General features: G+C 38.4%; 1 protein-coding gene across 4 annotated transcripts in view; it reads left to right on the plus strand.

The window, feature by feature from the left end:
• Nucleotides 1-25,080, plus strand: part of LOC139696363 (1-acyl-sn-glycerol-3-phosphate acyltransferase epsilon-like) — a 64,003-nt gene that overhangs the window by 25,344 nt on the left and 13,579 nt on the right. Inside the window, exons 2-3 of one of the 4 annotated variants that reach the window (XM_071595104.1) lie at nucleotides 20,722-20,775; nucleotides 22,174-22,378. In XM_071595104.1, coding sequence (XP_071451205.1) covers nucleotides 20,741-20,775; nucleotides 22,174-22,378 — 240 coding nt within the window. In that variant the 5' untranslated portion in view covers nucleotides 20,722-20,740. Of the gene's footprint in view, nucleotides 1-20,721; nucleotides 20,776-21,289; nucleotides 21,440-21,507; nucleotides 21,621-22,173; nucleotides 22,379-25,080 lie in introns of those variants that run through there. The other 3 variants (XM_071595105.1, XM_071595107.1, XM_071595106.1) reach the window with 3 other exon arrangements.

The following is a 25,080-nucleotide window of genomic DNA, read 5'->3' on the forward strand; positions in this document are numbered from 1 at the left end:
TTTGCTTGGGGCTAATACGTCATTCTCAAGACTTAGTGTTTGAACAAGTCTAATATATATCATCGACTTATAACCCATGCTCTTCATCTGCGCGGGAACAACGTATTACACCAGTGGCGCAGGAAGTTGGTCGCGTTTTTAAATGATACGTTCCAATCCCCCTAAAGTATTTATGACCGTTATACGTTTACTCGTCCCTCCTCAATAATGGAAAACATATGATAACTTAGTTCACGGCGCGTTTTTATTGTTAATAGCCAATGGCAATCAATACTTTTGCTTTCTATTATTCTTTTCTTAGGTGTAAAAAAGTTAATAATCAACTATGCATTCTTATTCATACCCCAAATGTTCTTCTTCTTGTGTGACTGATGTTACTTATCAGAGCGATCAGAACACGATCTTAAATATTTACCTGAATATCCGAGAGTGCTGTGTACCATGGTGGGCCAATGTACTTCCACCGCTTAGCTTCCACGGAATCCACTGAAAATTAAAAATGATAATTAAGTGAATTCTTCTTTGCTAGCCTAATGGCAGAAGAATCCTCAAAGGTTTCTTTGCATTTCTCACCGAGTGCAATATTTTCCACTTCCATAATATTTACTCAGTAGTAAAATCGATGAAAAAATACCCGTATGCTTGTGAAACACATGTCTTTTCTGCACTGCTGTTAATCTAAAGAAGAAAACAACCTTTTACATAGGTGTTTAATACTATTACGTCTTTCCTAAACGTGTGACGACTAGCCTTATATTAGTCGACCATTCATCCATGATGATGAATCAGTTAGCATGGCATTTAAAAGTTGCGAAGTGGATAATTTCTGTCCGGGAAAAATATCAAAATGTGCTGATTTTCGTCAGGTTCTAATACTGGCATAAAGGCGTAACTGATGGAGGGAAAACATTCCAAGCAACTAAAAAATATGAATATAAACGACCTACGGTTTAAACAATGAATTCTCCGCTTGTCATTTGACATATATAATTTTATTCTGAAGAATAATTGTTATTTCAAGTTCAAATGAGAGTAAGATAAAATCAGTAAATTCTCCTCGCGCACCTTTGAGACTCTTTGTGTTCCGCATTACGTCTTCCGTGTTCCTCCTTGTAGTCGTAACGTCGGTCTGCAGGAAATCAATGACGTCAGAGTGAGATAGAAACTTTCGTCTAAAAGCTGATTGTCTTCCGTTCGAAACATGCTTGCTTTGCGTGTCCATTCTTATCTCCCTCCATTTCAAAGAACGCTTCTGAGACCTAAGAGGTGGGGTGGTTTCTTGCTGGTGGGTACGTGACTGCATATAAATAATATCCTCACTGTGCATGCTCACACACACACACACAAAAACATATTGCGATTCGGTAAATGCAGTGAACGATTAAACCAGTCTTGCGTGCTACGTGCTTCAAGTAGCCCTGGTCAGATTCGCGCTTAATGACTTCCCGACTCGCCGTCGAAAATTTTTCGAAAAAAATATTAAAGTAACGGAAGTCTATACGATGTGTGGGAAAACTTGATGATGAATTAGAGTATACTTGGGAAGTGCATGTATGGGAGAAGTCTATTTGGTGCATTTCCAACGTCAAAAGCGACGTTTGGCGACGCGACAGCTCGTCAGGGGTTGGCGTGCGACATACAAGATGAAGACGCGTGATTTTTCACTGCAACATGGTAGACTCTATTCTCAAGCTCAGCGTTTGAAACAGCATTGAGGAAAAACTTTCTTTCGACGGCTCATGTGCATAATGAATGTGTAACTCAATACTCTCGCGGATAGAAACAAAAAAAGGGTACCAAAACAATCCCAAGGTCACGATGCAGCAATTCTAAAGGGAGCAATGGAAGCTGTTTTCTCCTTATTACAATAAGGGGCTGAAATTGTCTGAAGCCGTCCAATTCGAAAGGTTGCCCCATACGGGCGTCCACTGTTACGCATCCAGGATATGTGTAGTTTCGGGGTAACCCGAATGGGTGGTCGTGGATTTGAGAGGTGAACGGATGCAAGCTTCATATCGTGGAAAACCGGTTTGATGTCCTTCAATATAGTTAGGAACTTGTTGATATATTATCTTAAAGAGTCTCTACTAGAATAACTGCCTCCAAAGCTATCAACATTTTTATTACGCCAAATCATAGGTGTTAGAGAATGTGAAACGATATGGCGCACATATGGTGACGTACAAATTTTTTCGTTACCAGAATTCTAGACGTCAAAAACAAAATAGAACGGAAGCAAATGAAAAAAAAAATGTTTTTTAAAACCCAGGTGAAATTTGGGCATTAGGTACGTGTTGTTTGACTCCGCAAGCCTCTGAATTTTTCTCCTTTATCCATTTTTCATTTATGTTTACCTAAAGCCCCGTCTCATTTCTATTTTCCAGCATGGCAGTCCACAACGTGAGGACTTAATAGGAGGACTTAGGAGTAATGTAAAAATACTTCAAGTTAGCGAAATACAAGTGTACCAGTCATTTAGTGCTTTTCTCCTCCTGCATTACATAACGAATCGTCCCTAACGGACTTTGTATGCTGTTCCCCTTTTCTGTCTTCTTTTATTCTTCCACGATTAAGCGTTCCACCATTCACCCTGTCCGCATTCAGCGTAATAATCTTGAGAATATTCACAACGCATCACAATGGTCCTTTATCAAAATTACAAATCTTTGCCCCATAGTTTCCTCCCTAAAGCACGCTAAAATGGGAACTTTTCTTCCTCGAAAGTCACACAAGAAATCCTTGAAAAAACTTCATTTCCTTTGCGCCCCTTTTTTTCATCATGTTCTGACGTTGCGATCATTTTCCAACCGGTCCTGCCCCTTTGCCGCCATCAATTTTCGATTTTCCCCACAATCAACAATCCACCACAAAGTTTGTCCGCTCATCCCTAACCATATGTCGGATCCCATTCCAAAACACACCTAGTAAAGACGCCGTGGACTTTTCTTGAACTCCCTTGACCGCAATTGAAACGTCTTAAATTGGAAAAGGTCCTTCCAACCTAACCCTAAAATCAACCCCATCAACATGTATGCAATACCTGCAGTTCCTACCGCAGCTTTTGGTGGAAGTCATTTGGAAACAAGCCTTCACGCCAGCTGTAGTCCAAGACTATCCATTCCGCACTCCTTAAATGCATCCTTAAATGCAAAGCCCCATCACCATAACGTAAACCGAAACATTTCCACCCAGCCATCCGATAGAACTCTTTGCCAACCTCCTCCAGTCAATAACTTCCTGCCCTTCTATCCTGAATTCTTTAAAATATAGGAAAAAAATCCATTACCAAATCTTACGCCTTTACAAACTGATCAACAATCCCAGCATCTTCATTATTGGAGAAAGGGAGAAAGCTCGACTGCTGTGCTCCACAGCACCACAGATCCTCATACCATCCCTACTCATCCAAACCCAACCATCCAGAAATCATCTCGTTACTTAAATACATACTGTAGGTTCTCCTGCAGTGTTTAACCACTTCACATTAATAAATACAGTAATTGTTTATCAAATTTTCTTTTATCTTATAATTTTTGTGTCGATTTTTACTAACCCCCCTGTGGAAATTCGACGACCACCAGACCCGTTTCTCAATCCCTTACAATTCAAAAACTTCCCCCGACTCCGTACAACGCGAGATGCAAAGCCTGCTCGTCCCGCAGTTTCTTCCCCAACAGTGCCTCAAATTATACACCTGTCCCTTCCGCCCTCTTCCTCCACCTCAAAAAACGTAATGTATTACCTTAAATGCACACTCTGCTCGACTTTTTGCACCAGTCAATGAACCACACCCTCAATTCAAGACATTTTTAATTTAATCTCAATTCTGAATCTTTAATCCCTCCTACCCGTCCGCCTCCGTCCCCGTTCCCAAACACGCTGCTGTCCACATCTGTTTCGTCAAGTGGTACAATGTATCTATAATTTCTTCCCTTCCTTCTACAGGCAAACCAGTTCAACTACAAAATAAATGAGAAGGCATGCACAAGGCTATTTAAATCCCTTCATTCTTTCAGATTGAATGTTGCTCCCAACCGACACGCCCCTCGATCACCATTGCACTTATTACCTCCTCTTTTATCTATACTCCGGTCCCTCCTACCGCTAAAATCCCTTCTCCATCTTCGCTATTCATCTCTTCAATCATACTAATGATTTTACTATGTGTATAACTTCACAACCTTTACGTCGCTTTCTAAGAATTCTTTAATTATAATCCATAATGGGCGTTTAAAAACAGGATTGGATTAGTTACTCATTACGGTAGCCAAAAGAAAAAGGTAAAAGGAAACATGTAACTATTTGTGATCTTATTTACCTAGAGCAATTGATTATTAAATAACCTTAATTCATGTAAGGGTTCACGAGGAAGAAAGACTTATACGTTCATATATATATGTCATACTTTCTTCTAAACAAATTCACGATCGATCACGCAGCGGTCGATAGTTGGACTAGCTGCTGCCCTGGTAGTAACCTAGTGAAATCGATTATTTCAACCAAACCGTTTGAATTGGACCAAGAAACAACGTAAACATAACCCTTTTCCACGGTTTCCCTTGAGAATCAAATCAATTTTAAATTTATTAAATCATTAATAATTTATTAAATATTGGAGCATCGTTCACCATTTGATGCCCCAGGTACATTACGCTTAGGTATCCGAGAATCCCAAGGTCACCCTCGTTGAGAACGTTCTCGAAATGGGTCCCTTATAATGAAACTTCCAATAACAATGACATGGACAACACTGTCTTACCTTTCCCTCGCCTCTTCGCTCCCTTCAACGGAGGTGTTGCCTCGGGCTCCTTCACGAGGATCTTGGGGTCCATCTCATTCCTTCCGGAGCAGCATGCTGTCCACTCCCGTTCCTCATTTCTATCGCCTGCTCCACCCTCCCTCGTCGCCCCTGAATAAAAGGAGTCCTCGTCCTCGGGGGCTGATGGCTGCCTCCTCGATGGCCGCCCACCACAACACGATTCCTATCGATTCGGTTGGGCAAACAGAGTGGAAAGTAAATAGCAGCTTGTCGTGTGAAGGTGGCCATCAATTCATATAAAACCCGAGAACTGTTTGGGATGCCGAAGCAATGGATTTGTGAACTTGTTTTTTACAAGGGAAAATGTTTAGAAAGTTAAAAATTTCAAGGTCCTAATCCAATCGCTTAATTCAATTTACAGCTCCTCGACGCATGCAATGTCAAGTGATAAGATCCACGTTGCGTCGTCACTGGAAATATCTCTCTATCATAGTGTGATTTTGATTAACCTTAGCTCTGAATATTGTCTAAATTTTCAGTGTTAGCTAAAAAAATCTATAAATGCTTCCTTTGGGTGTTTGAAATTTGTTTCTGGAAGGCGCAAAAATCATCTTCGTATCGTTAAAAACTCAGGCATTCAATCAGATTGACTAGGTCCTAAATGAAAAACTACGCTCGAAGTTCATATCAAATTTCTGATTCTATAGCTGTATCATTTGATTATTTTACGCATGTTATGTATTTTAATTGCAATGGTATCATTTTTTAGCATTTTATGTTTGTGTCTTTCTTGAGAAATAAAGAGGTGATGGTGTAATTTGTCAGATAAAAATTAGCGAATATTTTCCCCATTTACGTCAAATGAAATGGACTTTTATTGGAATACGAAAAATTTTACCTTATTATAACGAACTTTAAAGGCACTAATTTAAAAAAGAGTCGATGTTTGGAAAATGCGACGGTAGAAATCATTCAAAAACTTCGTTAAGCACCAATTATTCTGAATAATAGTGATACATTCATGCTCACACTTTTCTCTTTCGTGATATGCACTGTCAAGTAAAGCCTGCTATGTTAGTTACGAATGGAAAGTTAATCTCTCTTAATAATTTCTTCCATACTTTCCTTTATTTACATTCTCTTTTGTTCCTGAAATATTTGAATATTCCTGTCTCGAGAGCCTCTTCAACCACATTCCAAAAGTATTGTACTCTCTGATAATACCAGTTTGGTGATTCCATCCATTCTAATAGCGGAACCAAACCAGCGTAGAACAATTTCATACTTAATAATAACCGGTGCATCCAATTCACATTCTTTCATAACTTCTGCTTTTCGCAAACCCGTGTTTCGCTCCCACACAAAGTGGGAGGAAGTGTGGGAATAACTACAATACGTATATACTCATTGTTTGCTGCCTTAAATTCACATTATTTTTTATATGCTCCGCGTACTACAATTATCCTTCCTGCCGGCATTCGAACGTCTTGGGATCTCTTAACTTATCCCACTATCCTTCGTAAAAATCTTGCCAAAATGTAAAGGATCATCCAATTTTCCAATCACTTCTCACTTTACCCCCGCTATGCAATCATTTTCCCTTTCAAACATGACTAGTTGGAAGCATTTACCCTGACTTCATTCCTTCTAAACCTCACTAAAGCCATCCTGTCTTGTTCCCTTGTAGATGTCATAGGCTCTCAACTAGCAATACTGCATCGTCGACGTATAGAACGAGAACAGTTATAACTCATATCATATCCTACTCTTCCGTTAATATCTAAAACTTAAATCCATGGAAATGAACAACCATGGTGACATTACGCATTCTTATTTCAAGCCATTACTTATTTCTAACCATTCGCTTGGAGTCTCATTCGCTCTTTAACTAGGCTAACTAAATCGAAAAATCACTGTCCATTCCCTCATTAATCTCACAAAACCTTCCGAAGCTTTCCTCGATTCACCGCTTTAAAACGCCATTCTCATAAACGCCAAAAATATAATAATTTGGTTTCGTTAGAACACTTCCCGTAATACAATAATTGTATACCTTCCAATGGGTGAGACATTGGCAAAGGTATGCTGGCTTTCATGGTATTGCCTTTAGAAGTGATGCTAGCTTGTCTAAAGCAGTGAAATGGTAATACTAGGGTTTGGTTTCGCATGTACCATTCTGGTGATAATGTACTAAAACTGAATGTTAGAGAAGAGAGCCGTATCCGTCAGCATGAAATGCAAACATAATCACGTAGGAAAGGGTAGTGGAAAATCTGTCGACCTTGCACACCATACCTTTCATTACTTTTGAATGTCAATTTAAATCCTCAAGCGGCCAAGGGTCGCGACGGGTACCAAAAATCATACAAGATTGTCTAATTATCAAAAAACGGACATGAAGAAATACCGTAAATATTAATTATATTAATGCACCTACCAAAATCCGTTTATTTCTGATTCAGTACTCAGGTTTTGGGTATGCATATGGGATTTAATTTCTGTTATAAGCTATAAAATCGTGTGATCCAAAAACATATTTTGAATCTTGAAAAAAATATGTATGAAGGATTCACCCCGTTTATGATTTATTTTGCCGGCCCTTTAGGGAGGACATTCGGTTCAATTAACGTCAATTGACCCTTTTCCAGGAACATGACAATCGCACTGCATTGAAACTAATAATTATAGTTGAAAAACATCCAAAAGCATAATAATTGGGTTTTCACAAAAGTAGAATGATTTTTTCGTTTTTTTTTAATTGTGCAATCCAGTATTTCAACGTAATTAACGAAATATTTTCCCATCTTTATTGTTATTACCATGTATATACGTCCCACTCACGTCGCCTCAATAACTACAGGACGGGATGGAAAGTTGTCGTCTGCTATTTGGCAAATTAAGGCTAACCCAATTAGTGCATATACTTTGAGGAGAAATGAGGAAACTTTACAAAGGAAATCAAAATGAATAAATATCACGTAAAAAAATAGCCTGAAGAAATTTCCACTGACCCAAGGCTGCACGAAAATACGGAGATTGAAATGAACGCTTCCATGACCCCCCCGAGTTGTGCTTTATGAAAAACGTGAAACCACGTTTTGATGACATAGCTCTTAAAAATGCAGCCGCGTCGTCCGTGGAGGCAATGTCTTCGCCTGCAATGCGCAATCACGAAGTTCGTTTGTCCAAATACTGTCTGAGGTGGATTTCTCTCTCCTAAACAACATGGATGTGTTCATTCTTACGGCTCGCTCAATTAAATTCATTACATCATAGGGACGCCATTGGTGGAATCACCTCATATTTATTGTTACATCTCGCAAAACCCTCCCATGGACTACAACCTTGACGTGGTGAAAGGGTTTGTGCGTTCCGATAACCCCTAGACCTGTGCTGGCAGGAGCAATGATTATTGCTCCTGGTAGGGTCACCCATACCAGATTGGTCGAAGGTTGGGAGCCAGACGAAAGGTAGTCCAAAAAGGCAAAAGAAGAAGACCTATTTAGTTATAATAGGAACTTTCAATGTTAGGACAATGTTGAGGACAGGAAAATTAGAGAAGATTATGCGAGAGATGGAAAGGGGAAATATAGATATTTTAGGTCTATACGAGGTGAGATGGAAGGATGGGGGGGGTTCCTGGAGTGATAATTATAAAATAATATACAGCAGCGGGGACGAGAACCAGCGAGGGGCTGCCATTATATTAAATAAAAGCGGTAGGAAGAAGCGTAGTAACATAGAACAAGCTCAAAATAATAATATTACTAGTAGAGATAAAAGCAGAACCGACGAACTTTGTCATTGCTCAGGTATACATGCCACCGAGCAATCATAAGATGGAAGAGGTCGATAGGATATACGATCAGTTAGAGGACATAATCGCGTGTGTTCCTGCAGGGAAATATTTGATAGTTATGGGGGATTGGAATGCGACGGTAGGCGAAGGAAGAGAGGGTGACGAGGTCGGGGACTGCGGTTTAGGCACGAGGAATGACCGCGGGGAGAAAGCAGTTGAGTTCTGCTGGAGACAGGGGTTAGTCATCGCCAACACTTGGTTTAGACACCACAAAATACATAGGTATATATGGAAAATGCCAGGTGACTCAGAAAGTTATATGTTAGACTATATTCTGGTTAGCCACAGATTCAGAAACAGTGCGATCAATTCGCACGGCTTCCCGGTGCGGATGAGGACTCGGACCACAATTTAGTTGTGATGAAGTGTAGCGTCCGTTTCGTTTCAAAAAGATAAGGCAGAGGCGGTGGGATAGTAAATGGAATGTAGAAACATTAAATGGATTGACAAGGAAGGAGTATCAGCAGGCTGTAGAAAAAATCATGGATGCTGGTAACGAGCTGAGTACTATTGAAGAAAAATGGGAATGTATCAAGAAAGGGATATCGAAAGCCGCAAAAGAAACTATAGGAACCATTAATGGGAATAGGACAAGTAAACCATGGATCACGGATGAGGTGATTACAAAGATAGATGAGAGAACAAAACGGAAGAATCTAAACAAAGAGTAGGGAAAAAGGGAGTACAAACAGTTAAATAATAAATTGATACGGGCAACAGATAAAGTAAAAGAAGCATGGTGGAAGGCGCAGTGCCAGGATATGGAAAGTTTGCAGAGGAAGGGTGAAATTCGTGCGCTATACAGCAATGTTAAATCACTATCGGGAAGTAAGAAGGGAAGATCTGTGCTAACAGCTAGAGATAAGTCGGGTAAGACAATAGTTGACAAAGAAAAGACCCAAGAGAGATGAAAGGAATATATAGAATAACTGTATGGTAAAGAACTTCGCCGACAAGGTTACACATAGAAAGAGATAATGACGTAGAGGGAGATAGCTTTGGTCCAGGCATACTCAACGATGAGATAGAAAGGGCATTAAGGGAGATGGAATCAAATAAGCCTGTGGAGGTACCCAACATTCCAGCGAACTACTGAATTTTTTTTGGAATATGTGGGATGAAGAGTCTATATGGACTGATTCGTAGTATATATGAGGAAGGAATCTGGCCGGAAGACTTTGTTAGATCAGTTAGTCCCTATTCCGAAAGAGGTAATGGCTACACCATATGAGGACTACAAAGCAATGTTTGATTTCCCATGCAGCTAAAGTTGTTCTCTGGGTCACCAACAAAAGGATGAAAATCAGGGCAAATGATTACTTGAAATCACTATAAAAATTACTATGAAATGACAGGGGATGATTAGTTTTGGTTTAGGAAGGATAAGTGGCACGTGTGATGCCATTGCAGTAATGAGATCACTAATCGAGAGGAATATAGCATACAATCAGGACGTATTTGTTTGTTTCGTTGATTTCGAAAAAGCGTTTGTTAGAGTGAATTGGGAAAAACTAATGAGTATATTGCAGAAAATAGGAATATATTGGAGGAACAAGAGGCTAATTCGCAACCTTTACATGAGTCGGACTGCTCAGAAGTGAGTGGGGAACGAAGAGCCGGGATGGGTAGTGTAAGAAAGAGGTGTAAGGCCCATTATCACCGGTGCTGTTCAACGCATATGTGCAGGAAATGATTAGGGAGGCATGGGAAGAATTGGAGGTAGGAACGAAAGTAGGAAGGGAATTCGTAAAATTATTCAGGTTTGCTGGTGCCAAAGTAGTAATTTGTCAGTCAGCCGAATGGTTGAAAGCATTGCTGAGTGAATTAGATATTCAGTGCGATAGATATAGGATGAGGACCAATATAAATAAAACAAAGGTTAGGCGATTTTCTAGAAAGAAAAAGGCTAAGCGAAACATTAAAATAGGAGGGCAAAAACTAGAGCAGGTAGAACAGTTTACGTATCTCGGAGGTGTTTTGGACCAACACGGTCAAAGTGGTAGGGACGTAAGGAGAAGAATTGCGCTAGGCAAAGAGGCTTTTACGAGGAGGAGGGAGTTGATGAGAGGGACGTTGAGTAAGGATATTAAGAAAAGACTCGTAAAAACTTTGATATGGAGCGTAGCTATGTACGGCGCGGAAATGTGGTCATTGAAGCAGGAGGATAGACGTAGACTGGAGGCTTTTGAAATGTGGGTGTGGAGAAGAATGGAGGAGGTGAAATGGACCGAAAGGAAAACAAATGAGGAAGTGCTAGGTATGGTGGGGGAAGAGCGGGCAGTGGGATATTGAATACTGTAGTAGAGGGGAGAATGTTAGGCAAACGAGGAAAGGGCAGGAACAGGATAGGGATGTTGTACGGGATGAAGGGAGGAAGGAAGCACACAGAGATGAATAGGGACTTGATGTAGAGTAGTTTGCTGGACTGTTTTTTTAGGAGTCAGAAAATATTCATTTGGTAGTTGAGTACATCCAAAACCTACCTTAACCGGTAGATTACTTAATAATAATCTCGCAAAATTACGCTACCTACCACACTAACCTGACCAAACAGGTTTCTCGCGCTGGTTTGCGAAGGTCACGGGTAGTCCTACCGGTGCTGCTATTTTCCTTATATCCACAATTAATTGATGGGTTTGTGTTGACGTAAAGGCAATTGGGTTGGGATTTTGGCTATTGAAACCTCAGAGTCTCGAATTTAAATCTAGGTGAAATCTATTAATACCCCCAATCTAAGGATAAACCCAAACCGTCATTTTCTGACGCTACAAATAGAAAGGCCTTCCTACCCTGGATGCATATGCCACCAAATAGGACTGATGACAGTGCCAGAACTACATTTTCTTCCGAAAATGTTGTTGTTAGAAGTTAAAATTTCTTCACAACTTTTAAAAAAATTGATAAATTACAAATATATAATAAATTAAACGGTTGTATTTGGCGTATATTTCTACATTAAACTGTCAATCAGGAATTTTGATGCGTTGGGTGGATTTCAGGAAAGTACCAATATAATTAAAATGTTTATTTTGCTATTGTTCGCATGTTCAATATATGTAAGTACTTAGAGCGCAGTTCGCGCATGTTAGACTAATATTATATGCAAAATTAATGTATGGCTTCATGTGGATTCCCCGTTTTGTCACTAATTTCTCTTCCATTATTCTGAACAATGCATGTGCTAAATACAGGGAAACTTTCCTTCGTAATTGAACGCTAATCTAATAACTTCTCTGCTCTTGGTGGCCGCAGTTCATGCCCCCGCTCTCCCCTCTCTCGTTGACTTTCTATGTTGTATTATTTTGAAACGAATCTCCTTTCCCCCCTAGCTTTCTCTTTTACCGTAATCCCTCCAAGTTAAGACTGCCACGCATCCTAGACTAATATTAGCTAAAACCTATTGTACGGGTTCATGCGGATTCCTCGTTTTGTCACTTATTTCTATGACCACTTGTCCATTTTATTTTCTTATTTTATAATAAAGGAAGTTGTAGTCTAGTGGATAGAGCGGTGGGCTACTGTCTGGAGGTCTCAGGTTCAGTTCCGAGTGATGCCTATGATCAAATTTATACTTCACCCAAGATGTGTGATTTTATGGTATCAGATCTTCCTGGGAATATTTATGACTCCAATAAAATTGAAAATTTATATTACTTCCGACACTATTTTCGAATACCTACTGTCCTCTGAGTATAAAATTATTTATTTATTTTACTTATTTATTCAGTATTAGTCCGAAAACAGCACATTTTGGCCTTTACATCGAATTATATCATCGAATTTACAACGATAATAATGGTCACATTTACAAACACTCAAGCCCTAGATGGAGGGAAACTCACCCAGGCGGGAATCGAACCCGCGATCCTTTGAATAGCAGACGAGGACGTTACCCCGCCGCCACCGGGGTCGGCAATCTACTGCAGGATGCGTCGTAAGGCCATAATGTTTCAAATTTAACTTGATTGGACAACGTATTAAAATATTACTTTGTAAGAAAAATGGTTATAAAATATGCGCACATATATGAAAACATCTCCCTGCTTTATAGTGTTCATAGATCCTTTACCGACTAGAATCATGCGTAAAAGCAATGAATATGGGTTTTTAAATGTTTTTTAGCTGTGACAAGCTTAGATTTTGTGAAAGACGGGTGCCCTATAGTACATACAAATTGCAGTTTATTTTTGAAAAAATGAATGAAATTCATGTCGATCCATTCACCTTTCGATATGGATTTTTGGGGGATTTCGAAAAATGAGTTACTTCTTCCTAGTCATATCAGGAACTTCATACTTCCTGTATAAGGAAAAGACAATGCGCGTCCAGGAACAATGTGCGTCTTGGAACGCCTCTACTCGCATTGCTGAAGAGAAAGCTCCATACACTCCTTTTGGGCACCGGGAACAACCATTTAACAGCTAAGCATAGGTACAAATTTTTGACCACATTATGAATTGAGGCCCCCCACGGAATACTAATTTATTCTGGTGTAATGTCAAATTGATGGAAAACAAGCTCATGGGGGCTGAAAGGCAGCGTTGACACTTATTGTGTCGATCTTGTGACCATGATGAAAATGAGATGCCTTCATATAACCATGATAACCCAGCTAAGAGTGAAATTCCCACCTCAATAAAATAAACACTTACATTATTTCGTCATTTTTATCCTATTGTTTATTTTCGTAGCTAGCAATTCCAATGGGAAGCTCTATTGTTTTTATCCTTCATATACAGGGTCCGTACAATAAGTATGGGAACTGGTTCCAAAAATCAATATTAATTGCAGTTATCATTACAATTACTTAATAATCTTAAAAATATATTCCTCCTGCATCGATACACTTAGTTCGGCATGTCTGCCACTCGTCAAAAGCCTGCTTGAAGTCGGTTTCCGGAATACTATTGAGAGCCTTTGTCGTCGCCGCTTCAACCGCCTCGATGGAGTCGATCCGATATCCTTCGAGCTCCTTTTGAGCTATCCTTAGAGGTAATAACGTTGTCGATAAAATCTTCATCTTCCTGGACGCAGTCCAAAATTTCTTCCGGAATTTCCACCCGCGACAGTTTTTGATCCTCACTTCAGACTTTCGGCTTCGCGTACACTTTCCTCATCGCAAGATCCTCTGTTACAATGGTGTGGACGGTTCCGACTGAAAGGCCGGTCTCCTCACTGATAAGGGCGATGGTTAAACGCCTGTCAGAGTTCAAAACCTTTTTCACTTTGGCCACCTGAGCATCGGTTCGAGCGGTCGTCGGGCGTCCGACGCGGTGCTTGTCTTCGACGAGCTCCCGGCCTTCCATAAACATTTTGTGCCACTCAAAAACTCTTGTGCGGCTTAAGGCATCATCCCCATAAGCCTGTTTAATGAGTTTAAGGGTCTCTGACGTGGATTTACCGAGTTTAACGCAAAACTTCACTGCGCAGCGTTGCTCGACGGTGCGCTCCATGCTGGCGCGACGACACCACAAACAATCACACGTCACCAAAATCCACCTCCTGTCTCAACGCATGCCCGAGGGCGACTGAACTAAATTGCGCCTGAGTGGTGGGGAACCTCTCTACCAAGCCGACCGGTCGGACCCGGTCCGTTGAGGCTACAGCGAACCAGTCACGATACTTATTGTACGGACCCTGTAAATGGGATTGAACTTCCCCTGTTGCGATAATAATATCCATGTGATTAAGAACTAATTTGAAACTTTAAATTAATATTATTGTTCTAAAAATCCAGACCTAGCGTCATTTCGTTATTATATACCCGAATCAGGACATAATTTATCACTTGATCTCCATGTTTTACAAGCATTCCGTAGGTACATTATCAGGAGACGCTTTCTTAATGTTTCCGGTCAATTTAAAAATTCGAGTGGTTTCTTCAAACATTATTATTCAATTGAATTAAAGGTTCGCTAAATTTAAATCCTAGCGTGACAAAAATTTTCATATGTCAGTATATATGTGTTTTGCATGATTAAAAAAATGCTTAATATGTGTAAACGGTTTAACCTTATTCTCTAGGTTCCTCTCCAATATCTTCTGAAGTTGATCTTCAGCCGCACAATTTTCGTTGCCGTCAAGATCAATATTGACTTTTTGTCCTCCAATGTTAATACAAATAGTGTTGTAACCCCTGCAGAAATCTTCGTGGCATGCACTACATAATGGCTGTTCGTCGATGGTCATCGTGGTTCAATTATCTTGGATTATTTTGAGCGTATGCGCTTTTTCTGCCAGGTCTTCACTGCTGCTGCCAGAACTCAAAATATAAGTAATTTACTGTCAGTTAAAATTCCAGAAAACTTTATTCCTGACAACAGAAATAAACAAAATAGTATAAAGGCGTACGATATGGAGTAACAATGGCAACAATGTTTAGTGTTTTTCTTCGCACATCATCGTTTGCTTTTGTAGTAGGTATACAACTTAAACGATAACGCGACTTTTTATACGTGTGGACTCTGATACTCGTAAAGGTAATGCGGTGCTCACCCAGTTCCATAAATCATATCTTTCCAAATTGGAAAAAATTCCATCCATTTTCATTTGTACTATTTTTTAATCACCACATAGCGTTCTACTGAAGTAAATTGAATTGAAGTGAAAGACAGTTCACTTGATCTTCTTCCTTGTGGCCCTTGCAAACATTAACTTAGTGACAATTGATCATTTAATCTTCATAATGCTTAACTTCATTTGGCCTGTAATTTACTTCAATATATTCTTAATTTTTTTCTATTCTTTAAAATCTTTGGTAAGGCGTATCTTAAAACAATATGCGTCAACTCAAATACTGTGTTATTTATAATTAATTTTAATAATATATCTCTTTCTAAATAATTTTAAAAATTAGGAGTTATTCATGACATTTATAAAACACAACTGAATTATCATTTGTTTTAATTTTACGTCAAGAAGCATGTTCCATATACTACTCCCTAAAGAGTAAGTTTGAAAATTTATTATTGTTAAGAATGGCATGCAGTTGTTTCTCGAATAATTAATGTCTGAATATAATAATAATAATATGTTTATTTGTCCAGCAGACAGCGCACTGTATTGAGAATACATGTGACGGGTGTATAGGACACGTCAGTAGGAAAACAATTAGTTGACAAAATGAAATGCAAAATAGTTATGACCTCAAAATAATACACACCTAAGTTTTAAATAGATATTCGTTGACACTACATTAGCACTCATCTACCAGTTATGCTCCTCGAGCAGGGAAATTCTTGTCTCATTTTTTTAATGGATAGGTAGATTGTTAAACAATTTTGTGCCCAATGATGTTGGTCCTTAAACTGCCATAGACAGGTTAGATGATTTCACTTGTATATATATCTTTACATCTTCTGGCATTGCGACAGTAATATCTATTATTCATCGTCAATTCATTCTTTTTTTTCATAAGATAAGCCACCACATGATAGAAATATGAGAATGTACACAAGGTACAGTTAGTATTATAAAAATATTTTTAAAGATGATGTTCCCCATATTACAATTCCATGAGAATAGAGCAATGATTAATGTGTAATCGGTGCACGATTGAGGAAAAGTGTGACGTATTTATGCACGAACGATAGCGTTCAATAATTCACCATAGCAAAACCGTCAGTGAACACAAAATATGAACAAATTGTATTTGTACTTAAATCTAACACTGCGGAAAGATTGAAAAAAACTATATGCTCCAACATGCCTTTGCGTGTTTGGCCTCCATGGGTGATAATCGGCAGCGCCTAATGGGCTGGAGGCAATGGGATTAAGTCTTAAACAGAGAGGAAGGAACAGGATCAGTACGGGGTACTAGATAGTACAGTAATGCGATGATATAATTTTACCCTTAATAAAATTAAGCCGTCTGCTGGTGCAGTACAGCTTATTCACCGCCGGAGTGTGCGCGTCACACATATGGAATCAATGATAAGTCTGTAAAAATTTTTATTTTTTTGGAACATCGACATTAATACGTCAGTCTACCGTCGTAAGTTTTGGATAGTCCCTAAAAAAAAATTATACTTCGTCTTTAACGTCCTCCATCCCAAATTAATGATTACCTTACATTTTCTTCTACAGTTATTCGGATTAAGTTTTCACTAATATCTTCTGTTAAATATGAGTGAGGTCCCTGCTATCAATTCCCGTTCATCACATACTCTACGCACATATCCTGAAATGCAACCATATACAATGCCTCTGTGTTGGTCAACTCACCAACCTTTCATCTGTAACGAGGGCCAAATCGATCGTTGCGATATTCCTAATTTTCACCAAGCCTAAGTATAACCTCCTCTCTGCCACACGAACGGTTCCTAGTGATTCACGTGGAGTTAGGCTTCGCATATTGGGTCTTCTTCCCCTTGCTGAATAGCTAAGTCACTCTACCATACAGGTGTCACACGATAATAAAATTATGTAAATGAAAATGCGCCCTAAAGCACGCTAACTCGGGTTTTTTTATGTTTGCAACATTGACTATCATAGTGCCCACTTGTGGTGAGTTGGGCCGCATAAGTGTATGCTTTCGAAATTTTGGTGAGTTCTAGACATAAAGTTTGTCTTTCCGACAAAATATGTCACTTAAGGAGAAGAGGAAAAGAAAAATGACGTAAATATGTTACAAACTTGGGTGAGCGAACGATTTGAATTCAATGCAGAAGAGGTGGAGGAATCCGGACGATCGGTGAGACTTCCGATGGTAGTCGGCGACGTATCAGGGTTTCGAGAACTGTAAGAGGCCCTTTTCCCTTTCCGCAAGCCAAATTATGTTACAAATATGAAATAAGTTGACCGAGAAATCTGAAAATGATTCAACATAACCACGAACTCGTAGCATTTAATGCCGCAATATTTTAAACCACTGCTCTCGCTGAATTAAAATACTGGAGGTGAAATCAAATTAGCTGAGTGCCACTGAGACATGTAATTAAGAATAAAAGAGGGGAAATAATTCAATGGTGAAACTGCCGACGGAGTTTATTCACAATAGCTGTAGTTTCTTCAAGAGCTAGTTGATAATTTCAAACGTGTTTTCCGATGGTATGTTGTCTCATTATCGTTGCATATTTATTGTGGAATCGATGGAAATACTCCATTGCAATGGCCACAGCTACCTAAGAATGAATATCATTTTCGGGCGACCAATATTTTTGGGAATGATTCCATGAGTTTAGTATTTTAATGTATCAAAATCATATGAGTTGAATTTACAGACTTAAAATAATGGTAAAACTAGCGATTGAAGTGGCGAATAATGTCAAAATAAAACTGTAAATCCATATGAAAAATACGCTTTTATGCAATCCGGGTTTCTCTGCGTTGCAGCATCATCAGCAACGATTAATGACTGAAGTGGTGCCGATTAATATTGCCAAGCGTCCTAGGAATTGCAACTAATTAATTGATAAATATTTTTGTTTTTTTTTATTTCTCATTTTTGTCACCTTCCTTGCCATGATTCCGTACCTCTCAAAGGAATCTCGTCCCACAGTTCGAAATTCACTAGTTTTTACCATTGGCAAAGGCCTCTTATACTAAGCACCTTAGAGACTTGGAGACCCGATGCCGCTGACCGATTTCGCTCGCAACATGCTCATGGGGAATACTTAAGTGCGAGCGTGCAAGCTTGGAGGAGCATCAATCCATCTTATCCTGAGTGTGCCGTTCGTTGGTATATCCGTTAACCGCGCTTTCGCTCACACTTCCAACTGCATTCAAAACCTAGACATTACTTGGATTCCGCCATACCTCCGCAGCCACAGTGTCAGTCTGGAGACGAAATCGACCTGCCGGACAAACTTTATCGAGGGTGAATGATTGTGCGAAGAGGCAGAAGGCCTCCACGTGAATACTTGGGATTCCAAACTCCAGTGTGGAAAAGGGAAACAGTCCCTTCATGACTAAACCTGAGGGAGGTCTGGTGACTTTTCTTTTTAGCCACCTATTTTTATTTATGGCACACCCCTCTCAATATCGTACTCCGTGAAGTCTTATACCCCCCCCTTTATTTTGCTTCGCGCCTTTCCTTTTAAGCCCTCTATTTAATTTTCAAATTTGAATCAACATCAACAGAAAATTCCCCTCATTTTGGAAGATCATTTGGTAGAACTCCATCCTCCACAACACAGGCTTCCTCATTTGTCCGTATATATAATGCCTTCTTAATGGCAGCGCAGTACGGGTGTGCCTGCTTATGGTTTACTCCCACAAACTATCAATCATTGGTTCCTTTCCAGCAATATAAATCAGTGGGGATACCTGTATGAGACTAAATGTTTGAATGAACGCTAATTGTGATATTTATTGAGGAATGTGTGCCAATTAGATTATTTCCGACCAGGGAAAGGTTTGAATAAAACCAAACTTCTACGACCATCGTGGGTTGTCAGAGATTTGTTGTCTTTCTAGTTAGCGACTTAACCTGTTCAGCTACATCTGTAGACGGGTAGATGTCTTATAGGAAGCTGATCGGGAATCGGGATGATCACTTGACTAGTGATACGCCGTCCGTCGGATGGGACGTTAATCTGTGGACGGACGGACGGACTTTCGTTAAGAGTAGCATGACACTGGGTTTCTCTCGACCCTTCATCCATTCCCATCCATCCCTAATGGCGCCAATGATACCAGCTGTTGGTCTTCTCCCCTAAAGTTACTACAACTAGGAAGATAATCGAAGGCTATACCCCCTCAATTGATTTGATATTTGGCAAAGGCCGTCATGCAGCACCTTGGCTTACTGAGATTATGTTTCTACTTATGAGCGTGAATTAATTTTCACCCGTAGAAAAATTGTGCTTTCAAATTCATAAGAAAATACTCTGCACTTCCTGTCACTCGACCGGCCACTCCTCTACCAGTCAATCCTTCTTGCCTTGAGGCGTTGCCTGTGATAAGGCCGACTGGAACGAATTCTTGAGGTGCTTTGTGGAGGGCACTTTGAGTGAGTACGCCGTCCGTCGGATGGGACGTTAAACTGCGGACCCCTTGGCGCCTTTCGTAAAGAGTAGGCTAATGCCGACGCCGGGTTTCTCTCCACCCTTCATCCTTTCCTGTCCATCTCCTATGGCGCAAATGACCTTAGCTGTCGGTCGCCTCCCCTCAAAACTACTACTACTACTACGAATTCGATAGTCTACCTGGTTTCGAAGGACCAATTATATTGAACTGAAAAAATACTCTTTATACCTTAATTGGAAAAGATACAAATGCAGTTAGAATCAGCTCGATCTTTAAATTAATGTATTTATGAAATATTTTTTCTATTCTCTCATGCTGTGAAATTATTGGAAAATTTGGGACATTTCTGACGGATCATAGCAATTCGGCAATTAACCCTTCATTCCGTCCCAATTTGTGTTATTTAAAATAAGGCAATAACAATTTAGCAAAGTTTCCTACCTTTTTCGTTTTATACGTTGGAATCTCTATAAATACAATTTTGTTTTTTTTCTGGCCCAAATTCAGGAAGTATGCTGTTTAATTTCATGGCTACCGAAAAATATTACGGAATTTATGGTTTCTACATTCTTTTCTACATTGCAAAATATACGCTTGTAGAGCCACAAATATTCTCTTTACTTAGTGAAGTGCCAATTAAAAAGGTTTAGAAACCAATAGTCTGACCAGAGGATACCTATGGCATGAACCCGCAACATGTTTTGTGAATTTAATCTTAATCATAGTTCGATAAAAAATATTCACTACAAGCTGAGGATGACATTAAATTTTTCAAACACGAATTTTTGAAGGAAAATTATCTGACGGAAAGTGCATATAGCTATTGTGAAGGGAAATATAAATAAAGGAACATGTATCGTGTGTCCCCGCTAATGTAAACTTGTATTTTATTTTGATAAAACCGGTTGGTTCAAAAATCAGTGGCATGTGAATGAGTTTTCAATCGCTTCTACTTCACTGGATTAGATAAAGGTTTTTTGGGCAATATGTTATTTCTCAGAATGTCTACCGATTAGTTTGTTAACTTTTATTTTATTTGTTAACATTTATTGTCGATTTAATTAGTTTTTCTCCTCATGTTATAACTTCTGTAAGTTGGTGTAATGTGACCCAAAGTGCTTTATTTATTTTTCAGGTTTCATCAAGCCCTCAATATGAAGGACTGGAAGGGAAGCACCTACGAATTGATGTGAGTTAATATATTTCACTTATTGTCCGCGTCAAGAGTCAATACATAAGTGATTCGCGTGCCGCATTACTTTTTGCCCGTGTTGTCTGGAATATTTTCATATTTATATTTTACAGGAGAGATAATATTTAAAAATGAATTTAGTAAAAATTGTAAACGTAATGAGTGAAACTATATTGCTAGAAAACAGTCCAATGGGGCTGGTAATTTTAAACATAACTTCAGTAAACCTATTTCGCAGTGGTACCTTCAGACATGGCGTTTTCATTTCATACTAATGGCAAATTTCATTCTCCTTACAACGATAAAGTGCTCCTCATTGATTTTCCTTTAGGGAATTTGAAATATTGGAGATATTAGTTCTAGTATTAGTGAGAATATGACATCAATTTTCAGTTTCATAGCTTAACTTCGTTCGAACGGAATGCTCGCAATTGGCATATGAGCATGTTAAGTCTGCCTATGTTGTTGGACTAAATGATGGGTGCGAAATATTTTGAAGGTTTACCCCGTTAATTTGAGAAAGTTCTCGCTCGGTGAAGTTATGGAATAGCTGCGCGACATTTCTTTCTGCTGGGCCACTCTGTGGTGTGGAATCGATACCAAAACACTCTGCAGCTGAATAGCATATTGCGTAGGCAAGTATAGGCTTGCAGGTAATCAGGTACCGGTGTAGATTGTCTGTAGAATAATAATTACTTTGATTTACTATTTACTGTATCGTGGTAAATAATAGACTACGTGCATTTTGTTAATAGTGTATTTAACCTTGGAGGCAAAATGGATTTGTGGTTTTCGATTTATTTCATTAATGATTCATCTCACTTCCGTGTAGATTAATGTAGGTATGAAAATATCAATGCATAATTGTAGGCAAATATTCATTTTATTGCCTACCCGTACTAGCCGTAGTTTTATCAATGGAAAATTAATGTGAAAATTTTAATTATTCTTCACGTTTTAAGTGATGATATATCTAACTTAACACCTCGGAAGTGCGACGAGGTTTTGGAAAAAAATTCGTTCATATTTATTTTATTGTTAATAAGATATCTGAGTAGACTTGTGGAAATGCATGTTTATTTTCATTTCTATGTTCTATGGTCAAAATTGTATCCTTGCGGCAGTGAATAACTATCGAATTTTGTAAAATCTTTTTATTATATATATATATGTACTGGGAATTGTTTTTATTGTCTATAGGGGGGCTGTAGACAAACACGCAAGAATCCTTCAGATATTTTTAGTCTCTTACCAATGTTTTTGAAATTTTAAAAATTCATAATGAAGATTATACCACTGTAATACTGCTGCGGACTGGTAGCATGATAATGTCATTATTTATATGTAATGGTGGTTTGGATAGTTGAAACTTCAGAAAAATCGTTTTCTTTCCAGGATGCGGGTTATAGGTGTGCTTCGATATGTAGTCTCCACAGTGGTTATGCTAGGTGCTGCACCTGAGCTTTTCTTTCTTTGGTCCATCTGGAAAGGTGTTTCCCTCGTTCTTCCACCTTGGGCATATCAATATGGGGATGACATCACTTACTCTATTTACCAGCGGCTTGTACTATTCTTTTTTCACCATTGCACTGGATTGCAGGTAGCGATATGAAATCTTCTTTCGTTAAATATGCAGTATTATTTGTGCCTTGTTAGAATTTTAATTAGAATGGCTTTGGCAGAGTGGTAGATTTGGATAATTTTCATTTGTGAATGATATGATAAGGAAAATAGTTGTTTGCAGAATGAACTTATGTCGAACATTTTTAAGTAGGTGCATGTAAAGAAAATATTATAAAAATGTATGCTTAATAAAATGTTTATAATGGTAACTATTATTAATCCTCACTCTTATCGTAGAAGCTAGGTTTCTGTTATTGTAGAATACTAGCCTTAGTCCATTGAAACATGTTCTGTTTTAATTTCTGACCATTCAATTTTTCGTTAACTGTAAGCAACAAAAAACGGTATACTAATAATTATCAATACTGGGAGTTTCATTTAATCATATGTTATGTGAGTGATATGTTAAAAGATAAAATCACTGGTTTCATTGTTGGTTGTGTGAAATTTCACTGCAGTAATAAAAACTTATTAACTTTTAAGAAGCTGCTATTTTCAAATGCATTTTTCCTAATTATCTGTGTCCCCTTTAATTTGCTGATACCAGAAGAAGATATTAATAAACTCCAAAGAAAAAATTACAATAGCAAAAGAAATATGCTGACAATTTAAAGCTTCATTTTCAGACACTTATGTTTTCAATGTGTCCCCTTGTGATTGAGGCTGCACAGGCATATTGCTTTGTTTGTCAAAAAATGGCGGAAAAATAGTTGTTGGTTTAGATATTGCTGCTTATGTCAGATCAAGTCAAATATTTCAGAAGCCAAGAAAGTAAATTTTTGTACTGCATCAAAATGTTATTCAGCCTCTACTTTTGAGGTAGTAATCATTGATGATATATGATTGGTCTACGTTAATATTACTCTATATTAGTGATCTCTCTCCCATTTAATTTAAAATGCACATGTGCTACTCTCTTTCATAGTAAATAATCCACAATTTTATGTTAGGACTAAGTGAGAACAGAAAATTGTGGATTATTTACTTTAAAAGAGGAACAAGTATGCACTTTAAAGGAATATTTTCTTTCATTATGGTCAATCCCTGTGGGGTTTTTACATTTCTGGCTCAACCTGCATACACAATATTACATCGTCTCATACCTTTAAAAATAATAAACTCCCTGTCATTATTTTTAATTGGATGTAATTACAGCTCTACTTATTCAATGTTCACCTATTAGGCATTGAAAAACTTCAGTTATAGGTTAACATGTCTTTTTCATTTTGCAACTCTTTCTGCCAGAGCATTTCTTCTGTTCCTTGTTTATCCTCTTTTTCAAATTTCACATAACCTTATTTCTTAGGTCTTCTAGTATGCTCCCTTCACAACTCTTCCCCAAGTTCTAATCCAAGTACTTGTTCCTCCGATGATTCTGGTATATTTTGATCCTGAATTTTGCCATCACAGTTACCAAAGTTGACCCAATCCAATGAGTTTTTTCTTCTTCCTCCTTTGCTTATCTTTTGGCTTTTTCACAGCTACAAATACTTATTGCTTTTTATATTTCTTGTCAAGTTTTTATTGTTCTGGCAATGACAAAATATCCAATCCAGTTGAAGCTCCTTAGGGCATTGCATTATAAGTAACTAATGATTTTCTCATGATACTGTGCAAGCTTTTATCTTTTAATTATTCTCAGTAGCATCAAATATGTGTGCTGAGTACAATCTATTCTCTTCTGGAACATGATTGGTGCCTTAATCATTTTCTCGTCAGTTTTCATTACATTCACTTTATAAAACATGGTCCTTACTCTTTTTTTTCATCTTAAAAGGTGAAATTAATTTGACCTTACATTTTATGCAAAGGGCAAGGTGGTTAGGCACAAGTTCATCCTTCACATCCTGCTGCCATGGAATATAGTTTCTTACCTCACTATAATTTTTTTGAAATTTATTTTCTGTACTTTCAATTATCTCAGCTTTTGTTCAGTGTACTGAGAAAGTCGCTGGGAGATAATTCAAGCCTTTGTGTTATTTGTTATCTGTATATGCGTTTTTAAGAAACTGCTTTTGTCCATATGTAAAATAATTTGGTATCCAGTGGACTCTTGGTGGTTTGGTGTTTTTTCCACGCAAAGTTGAGACAAAAAACATCTTCTCTTTAAAAGTTGGATAGACATTTCAATATCTCAATTGTTCAGGCAGTCAATATTGGGATAATATAGTGCAGTTTTTTTTCCATAACTTTTACTCTCATTATCCTGTGCTCTAGTTCTTACACGGAATGAAGTCATACTCTGCCTTGCTTCCAAATGCAAACAACCCTTCCAAAGCAAATGCTTATATGAGATTCAGTGTACCATTGGCTCAAGCTATGTTGGATAAATGATACAGCTGGTTAAAATTAGGCTTAGGGAGCATAGAAGTGCATGATGGAAAGTAGTTTCAGGTAGCTTAAGTATTGTTTGAATTCAAACACTACTTTTCTTCATGCTCGGATCAAAGTTGGCCAACAGTAGTTCACTTCTAAAAATCCCACAGCCTTCTTTACTCAGTGCCTGTTCAGGAAAATTATACCTCAAGTTGTTCAAGTATCACTGTATCTATTGGAGATATTCCTATGAATAATACCCATAATTTCATTTGATGAACATCAATAGTATGTCACTCTATCTTTCCCTGAGATTGGAATCACTGTGATTCTTTTTCATAGAGCTACCATCTGAGAAGAGGG

The sequence above is a fragment of the Hetaerina americana genome, unplaced genomic scaffold, assembly GCF_022747635.1.
Source record: "Hetaerina americana unplaced genomic scaffold, ioHetAmer1.1.p SCAF_7, whole genome shotgun sequence".
Lineage (NCBI taxonomy): Eukaryota > Metazoa > Arthropoda > Insecta > Odonata > Calopterygidae > Hetaerina > Hetaerina americana.